The sequence below is a fragment of the Amblyomma maculatum genome, chromosome 1 (assembly GCF_055883805.1).
Source record: "Amblyomma maculatum isolate TAMU_Amacu chromosome 1, ASM5588380v1, whole genome shotgun sequence".
Classification (NCBI taxonomy): domain Eukaryota; kingdom Metazoa; phylum Arthropoda; class Arachnida; order Ixodida; family Ixodidae; genus Amblyomma; species Amblyomma maculatum.
Window position 1 is genome coordinate 25,920,101 of NC_139344.1, and position 13,366 is coordinate 25,933,466.

The 13,366-nt window shown below is 47.2% G+C and overlaps 1 protein-coding gene across 1 annotated transcript; it reads right to left on the reverse strand.

Annotated features, from left to right (window-relative positions):
• Positions 1-337: 337 nt before the first annotated feature.
• On the reverse strand, positions 338-4,959 carry LOC146201968 (uncharacterized). The gene is made up of 3 exons (XM_084599854.1): positions 4,948-4,959; positions 1,925-2,099; positions 338-1,071 (listed from the first exon to the last, which is right to left on the reverse strand). Exons 1-3 carry the CDS (start codon positions 4,957-4,959, stop codon positions 338-340), a joined length of 921 nt encoding a protein of 306 aa, XP_084455980.1.
• Positions 4,960-13,366: the final 8,407 nt, after the last annotated feature.

Genomic DNA, 13,366 nt, shown 5'->3' on the forward strand with positions numbered 1-13,366 from the left:
ACACAATGCAACTCTTATGGACAAAATTTTTGCTAGCGGCCAGACATTGAGATATTGGCTCCAAATTTTTGTTTACGCGCAATCATTCAAAAATTACTTCTTTTCATCGCACTTGCGAAAAATTGATTGATGTGTGTTGTTTGTTATGCATGAGCAGAAAAACCACTTGCGCTTTTCCTCACTATTGGAGCCAAACCGCATGATTACATGCGGGAATTTCTACAACAAATGAAAATTATAGAGATATATATAATTTCAACAATTAATCACTTACACATAGGGTGGAAACAGCGCCTTTTCCATCTGCGATGTCGTGGCGAAGCTAGAGGCAGGATGATTATGACCAGCCGCCACCTCCGCCGCCGCCACCAGCTTGCCAGCCGCCGCCTCCTCCGCCAGCTTGCCATCCACCGCCGCCGCCACCGGCTTGCCAGCCACCGCCACCACCGCCGGCTTGCCAGCCACCGCCGCCGCCGCCGAGACCTCCACCTCCTCCACTGCTTGTCGTCGTGGTCTTGACAAGGAAGACATGCTTGCCTCCGCCGCCGCCACCACCACCGTGGCCGCCTCCACCGAACCCGCCACCACCATAGCCGCCACCACCACCACCACCACCGTGTCCTCCGCCACCGCCAAACTTGCTCGTGGTGCGCACAACGAAGACGTGCTTTCCGCCACCTCCGCCGCCGCCTCCACCACCGCCGGCCTGCCAGCCACCGCCGCCGCCGCCTGCTTGCCATCCGCCACCGCCGCCTCCAGATGGCCATCCACCGCCACCACCGCCGCCAGCTTGCCATCCTCCTCCTCCTCCGCCGGCTTGCCATCCTCCTCCTCCACCACCAGCTTGCCATCCGCCGCCACCACCTCCGGATGGCCATCCACCGCCTCCACCGCCTCCACCGGCTTGCCAGCCGCCTCCGCCGCCACCGCCGCCCAATTGCCAGCCGCCGCCGCCTCCGCCGCCCAACATCCAGCCGCCGCCCGACGGTTGCCAGCCACCGCCGCCACCGCCGCCGCCGCCGCCGCCGCCGCCGCTGACTTTGCGAATGATGTAGACGTGTTTACCGCCTCCTGAAAGGGGCCAAAATTAGAACCAGTTAAATGCTGCTGCTTGTGCGGACCACTGCCGGGGTTTAGTAAAGCATACGCATTGAGATATATATATATATATATATATATATATATATATATATAATATATATACTGAAGTAGAGGGCTCCGGATGAATCGCGGCCCTCTGTGGGTGTTAAAGTAAACTGGCATCGCAGAGTACACGGGCGCCATTCGTATCGCCTCAATGATAGGCGGTCACCACGGTCGTGGCCGGACACGCATCCTCTGGCTCAACGGGCAGTCGAACGCCACCGCGCAGGGGGAACTTAATCCCTTCTACAAAAGCAACTACCGACAGTAGTACCGTATACGCACTTGGTCGAGGCTACTGAATGATGTCAGTGTACTCAGTCACGGCTTCTTAGAATTCACACAGTGTCATTAAGATTGTGTTGTTTCAACTGGGGTGTCACTGTACACATAAAGCGGATGGAGCTCTGACCTCCTGGAATGAAAACACGTTCTCCCGTAAAACTCATGAACACTGCTGGTCGCTAACATAAATGAGACGTGTGTCGAAGTCATGCTTTGGGTGCCACATATGGTGCCGTATTTTTTGTGCCACAGTTTGTTTTTCAAACATGGTAGTGAATCCTCAAATAGCAACAAACTTCTGCAACGTGATATCAAACGCTGTTTTGGTAGGGATTCCGTTTGATTTTTTATGAGTATATCTTGATTGGAATGTATAGAATATTCATACTTCAGGATATGGCGTTCACCTACGTCGTGAGGCCTTTCGCGTTGTGTGAGTCGCAACCAAAGGCATGTAATTGCACTTTTTAAAAGCAATCTTCGCGCGTACCACCACCGCCGCCGCCGCCGCCGCCGCCAGCTTGCCAGCCACCTCCTCCTCCGCCAGCTTGCCAGCCGCCGCCGCCGCCACCTTGCCAACCACCTCCACCGCCGCCGGCTTGCCAGCCGCCGCCGCCGCCTCCGCCGAGGTTACCTGCTAGCGCCACCCCTATCAGGGAGGCTAGCACAATCTGTTTGGAAAAATGGGTTCATTATTGTATAAATCCTTAAAAATAACTGAATTTATATTCATACTACAACTACCAAGGAGCGCCATCCTAAAGCTTAAAAAACTACTGTTTTCAGTTCTGTTATGAAATTTATGTTCTTTTTAATATCACTACTCTTCTAGAAACGTGAGCACCCCAAATAAATCTTCCGTTAGCAAACATTCGTGCATTGGTTTCATAATATGCCTGCTACAGACACTGAATGACGCGCAAGGAAATAATAGCCATCCATCATGCAAGCAAAATTCATTCCTCCTTTCGAAGAAAATTTGAAGAGCTAGACCGCAAATGTTTTAAACTCCGCTATCGAGACCTAGTATTTCTGAAATTTTTCTCGTCTGCCTTTCATAGTTAATCTGCACTAGAGAACACGTGTATTTTGAAGGATATTATAATTGTATTGTATATAACTTGTTTCAGAAAGTAGCATCAGTGTTAATGAGGAAGTTTCCCAACAGCTTTTAATTAAAGCATCACAGGAACGCTAGGTGCGACCAGGCCTCGTAATTCCATAATAAAATGCACTCATTCATTGCGTTGCGAGTGTTTCATGTCTCTTAAATGTTAGGTAACTCGGTCGCATTGAGTTCGAAAAATTTCACAGCGCTCATTTTTTCACATTGGGCTAAGATAAAATGCACAGGCTTCCACTCTCAAGCTGGCTCTTTTCTGCTCCAGCAAGTGCTTTGCTTGAAGGTGTGACAGGTAGCAATGAACATCGTAAACCACCTCTCCACTATGAGCTTAGCATTGCCATGCGTGTACGAGGAATACCGTCTGAAAAAGCGATCTGTACACGGCTGATGTCGTAAAGTTTCGTTCCTAATACTGATCGTCGGCGTAGGAATGGATCAGTATCTAAAAAGGGCGTAAGAAACATGCTCCCACGAACTATTTTTTGTAGGGAAACTAAATGGGGGGGGGGGGGCTTGGCTTCAGAGCACGTCTGAATTTAGTGTGTGACTGAAAATAAAACAAAACAATGAAAAGCTTGTTGGCTTTCCGCACAGCATTCTGATGAAAATAATAAAAGAACTCGAATGCAAAAGATTGCCAGTGAAAGATGAAGTTACGAATATCTGCGAAATACACCTTGTGACTTCCTCATACGGGACACGTTGACTGTGGAGATCAAACACTGCATTTGAAATATGATACCAGTGCTCTTGAAGCACGAGGATCAAGATGACAGTTGAAGGAAGATATTCAGTAATGAGATTTGAAGATATTTTGGGCGATGCTTTAACTAGAGCTTATGACGGAAGACGGACGCCTGGCCAATGGCATTGTGTACCTCGGATAACTGTCTGGGTCTCTCATAATGATAACAATTTTATTTTATATTTGCCTAAGGCTTTTATTTGTCTAATAATGAGTAAAACATAGACATCCAAGCATGCTTTTTAATCCTCTTTCAGAGCCTTCATTATTCCCACAACGTCAGCTCAAGTGCATAATATGCATTATCTGAACTGCCAAGGCCAACTTTACTGACACAAGAGTTCTCTGAGATCTGGCAGTTTTATGTAGTAGACAACTCTTACTTAACGCTGTTCGAGCCGCGCCCGGGCCTACTTCTTTACAAAGTCGGAAAGATAACTGGTATTTATGCTAAAGGTGCAAGAACTATAATTCGTGACAGAGATATAAACAGTGCAGTGGCCAAGAATATACACTGCACAAAGAAAACAAGAAAGGAAAAACTGTCCCGACGTCGCGGAGAGAATGGCTGAAACTGTTTCCGAAACAAGGCTAGAGCGCACAAAGGAAAGCCATGTAACAAGCTGAACGCGGGGACAACGCTCACAAAATGCCGGAACGGCTTGCAAGGTATCTCTTGACGTCTTCCTGCATCTTTCAGCCTCCCCGCTGCGCCGGCATTGTCCTGGCGCTCTCTTGGCGCCGCGGTTGACTGCACGACTGGCATCTCAATAAACTGAAATCTTCACCTCATCTGAGCGTCTATGGACCAAAACACACTTCCGCGCAGGCGCATCATGTCGGGTGTTTTTCGTTTTGTTTCCGCTGAGCGCAGACCTAGCGTTACGCTGAGGTATTGCCGTGCAGGTCGCCGTTGACGGGAAGGGCAGCCAGACCAGTTTCTCCAGCCTCTCCAGGGCGCACGATCGTACATGGAACTCTGCAGCGCCTTACGCATTACATATTCCTGACCCCTTCGCGGCGGTACGCGTGCCTGTCAACTTTCGGTTTTGCTGCTTACACCCAACCAAGTGCGGAGCGCCGAAAGGCCTTGACATCGAACTTGAAGCTATTCATTCAAGGAGAGGTTTACGAACGAATCGTTCAGTGAGGTTTGTTGGAAACCATTCAAAACTTTCTTTTATGCCACTGTGTTCCAGGCATTATGGGCCTTGCTGTGTATTAACTGCAAAGGAAATGTCAGTTACGCCGAGCCGAGTCAATGGAACATGCAAATGTAAACATCTTCCTGACACGCCAGCTAAATGTTTTTGTCTTTTTGCTTCTTTTGAGCTTTCACGCTTGTTATCATGGTGCAGTACAACAAAAAGGAATACATGAAAGAGAAATGCATAAAATTATTCTCGATAAAATTATTCTGGCTTGCATGCCGAGAAATTTCGTGATGTGAAATATTCAGGAGACGCGGGTAGTTTAAACTATCAGCAGTGACTCTTTAAAATGAAAGTTAGTTCCTGATGACACCGGTCGTTGGAACACTTCGTCCGTACCACGTGGGGCCCCAGGGCGAGGTCTGAGCGCCTGGGGACCCCGTGGGGCACGTACTGCATGGCGCAGAGCTCGGCACCGTCTGCTGGTCGGCACTCACCATGGGGCGCATGCTTGCTCACGAGACCGTTCCACGCGGTGCAAGGTGTGCGTTGTCTTTCGTCCTCGGCTGTAACTCAGGTAGCCACTGAGGAAGAAGGGACTCGAGCGTCTTGGTGCTGTTGGTGTCCGGGTAGCGTACTTATACCCGCTCGGCCTGGCAAGGGGGCAGTGCTGTAGCAGGCACCCGCCGAGAGGGGGCCTCAACCCGAGCCTATGGCCGGCGACTCCTCTGCGCCCTTCTCGCCCTTGCGGCATCGGCGCTTTTCGCTCGCCACAATACGGAGGAAGAACCCCGGCGGAGAGTGACAAGGGGTCATCGTGAGTGACCCCCCTTCTTTCACCCCAGGGCCCTTTTCCCCCTTGAGAGGCTCTCCGCCGCTCGGCGACGCGCACGGGGCGAGGGGTGGTGTGTGTTCCACTTTCGCTCACCGCGGTCCTCTCAGAATAGAGCTTCCAGCGTCCAGGTGACGGCCCGCGAAAGAAGTCGAAGAGTGCGTCCAACTTGACTTCCACTTTTGATTTCCACGATGGACTTCCTTCCTGCCTCACTTTCTTCGCACGCTGCCCTCTCCCGAGCCGCCGCTTCTCGCTCCCGGAGGATGGTTCGCAGTGGCCGTCGGGGCACGTGCCCGCGCGAGTGAGCGCGTGGGGTCCCCTCCAGTTCGTGCAAGCCTTCGGAGAGCCTCCACTCGCCTCTTCGGGTCAGGGCACGGGGCGCCGTTCGTTATGGTCCTCTATGCGCTGACCCCATGCTGAACGGAGCCTGGCGCTTTTGGTCTCGGGCCAGTTGGATTATGGATTGCGCACCGTGGAGGTCCAGCCGTGATCGCCAGTGAATCCGGAAGTAGCCGAGATCGCTGAATGCAGCCTCGGGGGCGGATTTCCTATCGCTGTAATGAAGCGCGGAACACGCCGGCACGCGTGCGCTCATCAACACGCTATTACGGGAGTCGGACGATAGTTGGAAAAAACGCGCAATTCGGCGGCGCAATTCTTCTGTAAGGGTACAGCCCACGAGGAATGGTTGCTTTTTATTTGTCATCGTTTGATTTGTAGGCTTGATTTTTTAGCATTTGGTCCAGTCACTCGTCGAAGGATGTTTCAGGTACGTCACGTACATTTATGTCTTATGTTGTACGCCGAGATATATAGTGATTCCTGAATGATAAAGCTTGAGTGGTTTTAAAGCTTACACTGCTCCCTGATTACCCATTTGAAGAATGCGGGCACTTTAAAAGTACAGAAATATTTAAAGGCGCGTCAGTTCAAACCAACGGGTACTGTATGGCACGCGCACAAAAAAAGACAAGAATCGTGAGAAAGAAGCAAACGAAACATGCTTTGGTGTGCGGCTTGCTTGCCTGTCTCTGCTCATTTCTTTCGTTCTTGTTTGTGCTGTGGTACCTGTCATGAACAGTGGGCAGTACGCCCAACATTTTAGTGTGAAAGCACTCATACGGACGCCGGATCGTGCATTTCTTTCTCCTGATTGACCGTCACAGTCTACGTACCCTGGCGCGAGTAATTCGAACAGAGTGCTCGAACCGTACCATCGGCCTTCGCACCAAAATACTAAGAGGACCAAATTAATGAGCAGTACGGGCTCGAATCGAGATGATAATGACTGCGTATATACATAGGAGTAACTGAAGTAGGTTTATGCATGCTCGGGTATGATTTGAAATTTAAAACTGTGAAAGCCTGAAACACGCCCGCTGCGGTGGTGCAGTGGTTAGGGCGCTCGACAGTAGTGCCCAGGAATGCGGGATCAAATCCAGACCGCGGCGGCCGCTTTTCGATGGAGGCGAAAAGCCAGGTGCGTTTGTGCTCTGCGATGTCAGTACACGTTAAAAAATCCCAGGTGGTCGACATTTCCGTAGCCCTCCACCACGGCGTCTCTCATAGCTTGAATCATCTTTGACGAGCTAAACCCCGTAAACCAAACTAAACCAAAGCAAACATGAAACAGCTTTCAGAATTCGATCTCTACTAATAAAAATTTTGGTACCACTAAAAAACTACCTTCAAAACAATAAATAAAAAACTTTCAACTTTATTCGGGGCTGCAAACAAACCATATTCTCAGTTTACGGCAATTTCAGCCACTTTCTTATTGCGAAGTGGCTCAGAGCTCTCGGAATACGAGAGCGCACATGTCATTATCTGTTAGCTGAACAATCCACATCGTGCACGGTTAACACCTGGATATTCCCTCTGAATAGTGAAAACACAGTGTAATACCAGACAAATTGCGTTATTAATACGGTAACAGGGCTCTGAAAAAAAAGAAAACTCCTTATTCGGCTGACTTGCATCCACAATGAGTTGAACAACAAGGCGGCGGCCATAACAACAAGCTTGCTTGGCTCGCACCTGAAAGCAGTAACACCGTCGTTCTCGACCGCGTTGAATTTAAAACTGGCGAATAACTTTCGCAAGAAGGCGCGGAAACAGTGTTCCATCGCTTTCAAGAACACGGAAGACGATCCAGATGGCTCCGATTAATCGAGCTAAATCTGTTCCTATCTCGGATCACAAAGGGATACTGCCGCCGTGCTGAAGACATTTAACATGCACAGATAAACATTAGAAGCATCCGCCAGTGTAATCTGCAATTCCGCGGCAGCATGACACACGCCAACGTTGTCATTTAATTCTGCCCGCAGTTCTAACATATTCCGAGCCACCTAATAAATTGTGAATTGTTGGGTTTAACGATCCGAAGTGACACATAGGCAATGAAAAGGCCGTAGGGGATGACTTCGAATTAACTTAGACCCTTTGAGGCCACTTAACGCACGCATAATAACATCGCACTGCACAATGGCATCGCACAACTTATTAAAACGAATTATTACTTCAGAAAATTGATCTCCCAACGGCAACTAATGCTCCCCGCCGTGGTGGTGCAACGTTAGGGCGCTCGGCTCCTGTGCCCAAGGATGCGGGTTCGAATCCCGGCCACGGCGGCCGCTTTTGAATGGAGGCGAGAAGCAAAACACTCGTTTGCTGTACGATGCCAGTGCACGTTAAAATACCCCAGGTCGAAATTTCCAGAGCACTCCAATACGGCGTCCCTCATAACCTCAGTCGCTTTGGGACGTTAAACCCTATGAACCAAACCAACCAACTAAGGCAAGTGTGAAGATCCAATTAATCAACCAGTATTGCAGCTCTGAGCTTTTCACTCACATAACCGGTTACAGAACACAAACCAAGCACCTTTCTCCCGTCGTTTGTCCCCTGCCCTCTCGTCGGCACATAAGCGCGAACCAATTTCAACACTTGCTGAGTGTCGGCTCGTGCGACTCCACTTACTAAATGCCGGGAATCCCATGACCTTAATAAGAACACACAAGATTAGTGAAATTACCCGTGAATGCACGACCGCACGCACACGTTTCTGAGGATTTATCTTAGTTTTGCAGGTTTGGTATTTTTTCGGTCTCTTTGTGTGCCCCAGATAGAATTGCTCCATTTCATAGGGACGCTTTTCTTCTTCGCCTTTGTGGTGCAGCATAGGCGATGGGTTAACACGCGGGAACGAATGTGAAAGCATATTTGGGCAGTTCTGAAAAACTCACGAAGAGGTTTTGCAGAGGGCCTTCAATATCACCTTTGAAAACCTTGCTGACATGCAACAAAAGCTGTTAGCCGACTTTAGCATCGTTCTTCTTCAGAAAACGTGATGGTTAAATGAAAGCATATGCTATTATTCACTTGTAGCCTATTAGGACAAGGGGCGATGCCAGCACGGAAAAAATGGAGCCGATTTAGCTAGACCAGTCAAATTTGTAGTAAGTGTACGCTAGCACGTCGCGTTTCGTTTCGTTTTTGGTTAGAGACTGGAGTTTTATAAGGATAGGCCTCAGGCAAAGTTCGGGAAAATAGGTGATTAGGGACCTTAGTGGAAGCCCAGTATAAAATTTTGAGATTGCTTACAGCCCCTTAAGAGGGCGATGCGATAGCCGTGTGCTCTTGATCGGGGATCTCAGAGCTGCGCGACGGCAGAGCCGCGCTGCTCACCTATCGGCTCAATTCTGAGGAACTGACCGGGCGCTTGCTTGTGTCTGGGTTGTGTTGTGGGCTTCCCGAAGCGTACACATTCACTGTCAGGCTTATGTTTTCTCACAATAGAAACTCTACACAAGTAGCAGGAATCGGGCAGTGCAGGAGCAGTAATGCTTCTTAGGTAGAAAGTGCCAGAAATTATATGTCATATGCGGAAACAGGAGGAAACGCACCGGTGGTGCTCAGTATCAGTTCACTTACACGGTTGATGTCTTGTAAATCGTCAGGGCTTATAACTGCGAAGACGAAGGTGGCAGACGCCAATCCTCATATGAAATAGGTTTCTGTCGTACACACGTAGTAGCAGTGCGGCTATGGGATTACACCCATGAACTTTATGGATACTGTTGTGGTATTGGTTTTGAGATTTACAAACCAAGGCTGGCCATCAAGTTGGCGCAACGTGGTATTGCAGAGACTAAGATTAACAGATTTTTTAAAAGATTCCGTACAGTAAAATGCGCTAACTACGGTAACTGTAACCGTAAAGCATCCGTGGCGTCGCAAATGTGGAAATGGTAGTAACGGAAACGTGCTACCGTACGGGTCATAGATTTTCCCAAACATTTCACCTCAAAGAGCCGAGCACCAGGCCGGTGGAAAGCTTGTACCCATTGAAAAACCAGTGGGTAACCTGCGGCAGCAGGGACCGAACCTTGTACCTCCCCAACACGAGGCGGATGCTCTACCACAAGGCCACGCTTCGGTGGGAAAAACGCTGTACGGCAAAGCTGTACGACCGTGTTAAGACTTTCCGATTTTTCCCATGTGACGTTCATTAGAGCGCATGGACATCGTGAAATGTTTTTTTATTATTTCCCTCAAGTACGTGTCCGCTGTCAGGAGACTAACGACAAATCCACAGAAACAGTCAGAACGATAGAAGAAAATATAAAGGTAACAGGAATTTGTGATTAGCGCACAAGAACAACGTAAGGAAACAGAGCTAACAAGCCGAGCGAGCACACTCATGACTAAAAAAAAAAAAAAAAGACAGAAACATAGAGCACACTCTTGCCGCAGGTCTGTTTCAAGGTAGCCTTTTATTTCAGTTTTGCTTTCTTATATTAGCACGTGAAGAATAGCTCGCAAAAAAAAAAAAAGGGGGGGGGGGGGGGTCGTGGAAAACAGCACGCTTTTGCGGGTTTTCTTTACCGTTGGACCAGCATTCTGTATACGTCCAAATGTGAACTCCTTGTCTCTACTTCTCCTCTCCCCTCAATAGGCTTAGGCCTTCAATAAAGATTACTCACTCTTTCTTTCTATATATATTATGACATTTATTTCAAAATGGCACCCGACCGCGAGCAAGAAGATGGGAGCGCGTGTGCAAAACACGTACAGGTGTGTTTCGCGTGCAGATGGAGCAGACACACGGAAGTTAGCAGGAGCGCTAGTCAGTTTGCACCATTAATTACGTGGAGTCGTTCGAAGAAGGCACTGTTCACTGGAATCCGAAGCGCCACCTGCGATGTCGTTGTCCCCTATTGCATAAAGATTGAAGGTGACCAAGATAATGGCATGCATATGCACCGAGTGAAAGGGCAGTACCGAGGACTCGATCGGCTGCGGCGAAAACACTTGTAGAGTGGCCACCGAAGCTGATCAGTTCCCGCCACTCGGGTACGATAGTTAGGCTGGACCCTGTTTGGCCATGTTTATTTTATTTCCTTCTACAAGCCTAGGTAGCTTCAGACGGATCCTTCAACAACGGTGAATAATCGCACCGAGAGCTCTATAGTGTTAACGCACCAAACAATGACCCGCTTGATGTATTCAGCAGAAATATGCTATCTTTTCCAGTCCGTCTTCGCGCGTATAGTTTGTGTTCTTTACATCTAATATCTTTATTTATTTGTAATAATAACCAACTATACCTAAAAGCAACTTTGCAAAATGTCTGGAAATAAAACTTCATTTGCATTTTTTACGTCATATTTACTCTTGTCAAGGAATAACTCTGTTCACTTTAAAAGCAATGATTACTCCAGATTAAGCTGTTTGCAGCCGCCTTCCAGGAAGCGTTAATACGGTTATTTTTGCATTTTGTGCATCAGTAAATGTTTGCAAAATACTGTAAAAATATCTACATCCTTCTCAGATAGAGTTTAAGTTTTTACGGGTCTGCAGATGAATAATGCTGTCCACTCTAAAAATTATGAGCAAGTTTTCTATTGTGAGTGACACTGTCTCTACAGAAGTGAAACACTGGCTAACTTCTAGCACTAATTGAACTTTGCTGGTTTGTAGTGTAGAGCTGTTATGATATTGCACTCGTTTCAGTCGATAAGCATTTGTTAGGAAAGACTTTGTTGCCTACTTGAGTGAAATCGTTATTCAAGCAATTTTTTTTTCCACTTATGATGTGTCATAGATGTGATTCTGGATCTTGTTATATTTCCCGTTCGCGCCAGGGAATCTTAGTAACTGACATACATCTGTAGAGTCATTTTCACTTCCAAGGCTACTATAATGCTTACTGCATATTCCTTTAATAATTCTTATTTCTTTATAGAATGGCTCAGGAAAAATTATTAGAATAAATACAAAGAAATAAACATGAGGTTTATTTAACAACAAATTGGTAACGCATCTCGATTGTTTGTGAATAGCACTGTAATAGGTGGACATTATAAGATTCATGTTGGGCGAGAGAGGAATAAATAGTAGAATAGAAAGGCAGGGAGGTAAAATTCATGTTGGAGTTGCAATGATGTGGAGGTCTAGTAGGGTCACCCTTACATCATTACTCTGGTCGTTCGACCTGTGCTTGCAGTCCTAGTGATGTGCACCTCACATCGCACACCATAAAATACGTGCACACCAGACTCAAATTTTGTTTAAACTTTAAATTAAGTGTGGTTAATGTGGCACATGTATTTGGTGGTCCTCCCAACTTAATAAAAATATATTTCAGTGTTTTTCTTTGTATCTTTCGTCTCAATGATTTGACAGAAGCTTTCTTTTCGAGCCGTTAAATAGTAACTTCATTTAAAGCATATTTACTTTGGTGCTGGCATGGTTTCAGGTCCCGAAATATCACATGGGCTGAACAATTGCTGTAGTGGAGATTCCGGAATTATTTTGTTTTATATCTCCTCGTCATCATCTTCTTCAGCAGCGTTCACGTTAGGGCACAAAGAAGTTCCTTCTAATGATCTTTGAGTCCCTTTTTCCTGCAACAGCCATAGCCTCATCATACCTATGTATTTCCACAGCCGGTTGTATTTGCAACCTCGTCACTACGCTTGACTCCCTATGTTCCGTCTGTTTTCTGATTCCTTGAACCGCATTCCGTCGATTGAACCGACCACTGGTGCACGGAAAGGACTTGTTGAACCGTCTGTCTTATTGAACCGCTGCCACTTGGTTTCACCAAGAAGGTTTTTATCTCTCGTTTGTTGTTTTGGCAATCACAAAAAATACTACGCCCTACGATATGAAAAAAAAAAAATCATGGTTTCGTTTTTTTCAGGTGCACTTCAAAAGGAGCGGGAAAGATGACAGTCCTGTAGTATCGTTATACGATGAATAATCACTAACTTGTTTTCTTTTTTTTTTTTTTCAAACTCCTTAGCCTACTACAAAGGTAACATCCGGCGGTCCAACGCATTTAACAAAATTATGTGGCTATGGCGGGTAGTGAAAGTTACTGCGACCAGTGTTTTTCGTTTTTTTTTTTTTGTTTTGTTTTTGCAAAGCGCGCCTATCGGGCCAGCTTGGTGCGTACCTGTGAACGTAACTTATGGCATTGTGTCCGTCTTTGTGTTCGTAGTGCAGAGGGAACGAAAAGACGGGTCCCGAGCTTTCTTCCTTCCTGATCCGCTTTCCAGGGATGGGGTTTAAGCAAAAGAAGCTGGAGGCGACACCCGGAAAGGAAGCAGACAATGCTTCCTTTGTGGCTCGTTTTCAGCCATGTGTGCTCTGTCGTCTTGTCACGTTTTCACCGAAATAGTTGTGGGTTACGTGGGCTGCTTTCCTATTGAAGCTGTAACGAAGCATTTCTTTTCTTGCGCCGTAACTTGGTGCAGGAAGAACTGAGACAAATAAGCGTCACTTTCTATTTTGCATGGTTGCTTCCACAACCGCATAAATAATGGCCCTTGAAATCCACATGCCCATGGCGGAGCTCTACATCCGCGATAACAAAAAACTAATGAGATGATCTGCTGTCTAACTCGCTGATTTGAACTCAACCGTTCATTTACGTCTACTACTGTACTCGCATGAAAACTTAATGGTAATTCTTACCGGGTGAGCTTCCACTTCTGGTGAAGGGCTCATGCTTGACTCATAATGTTAGGCTGTGTCGTAAAGCAGACTGGAGACTTCATCAGGACGCATAA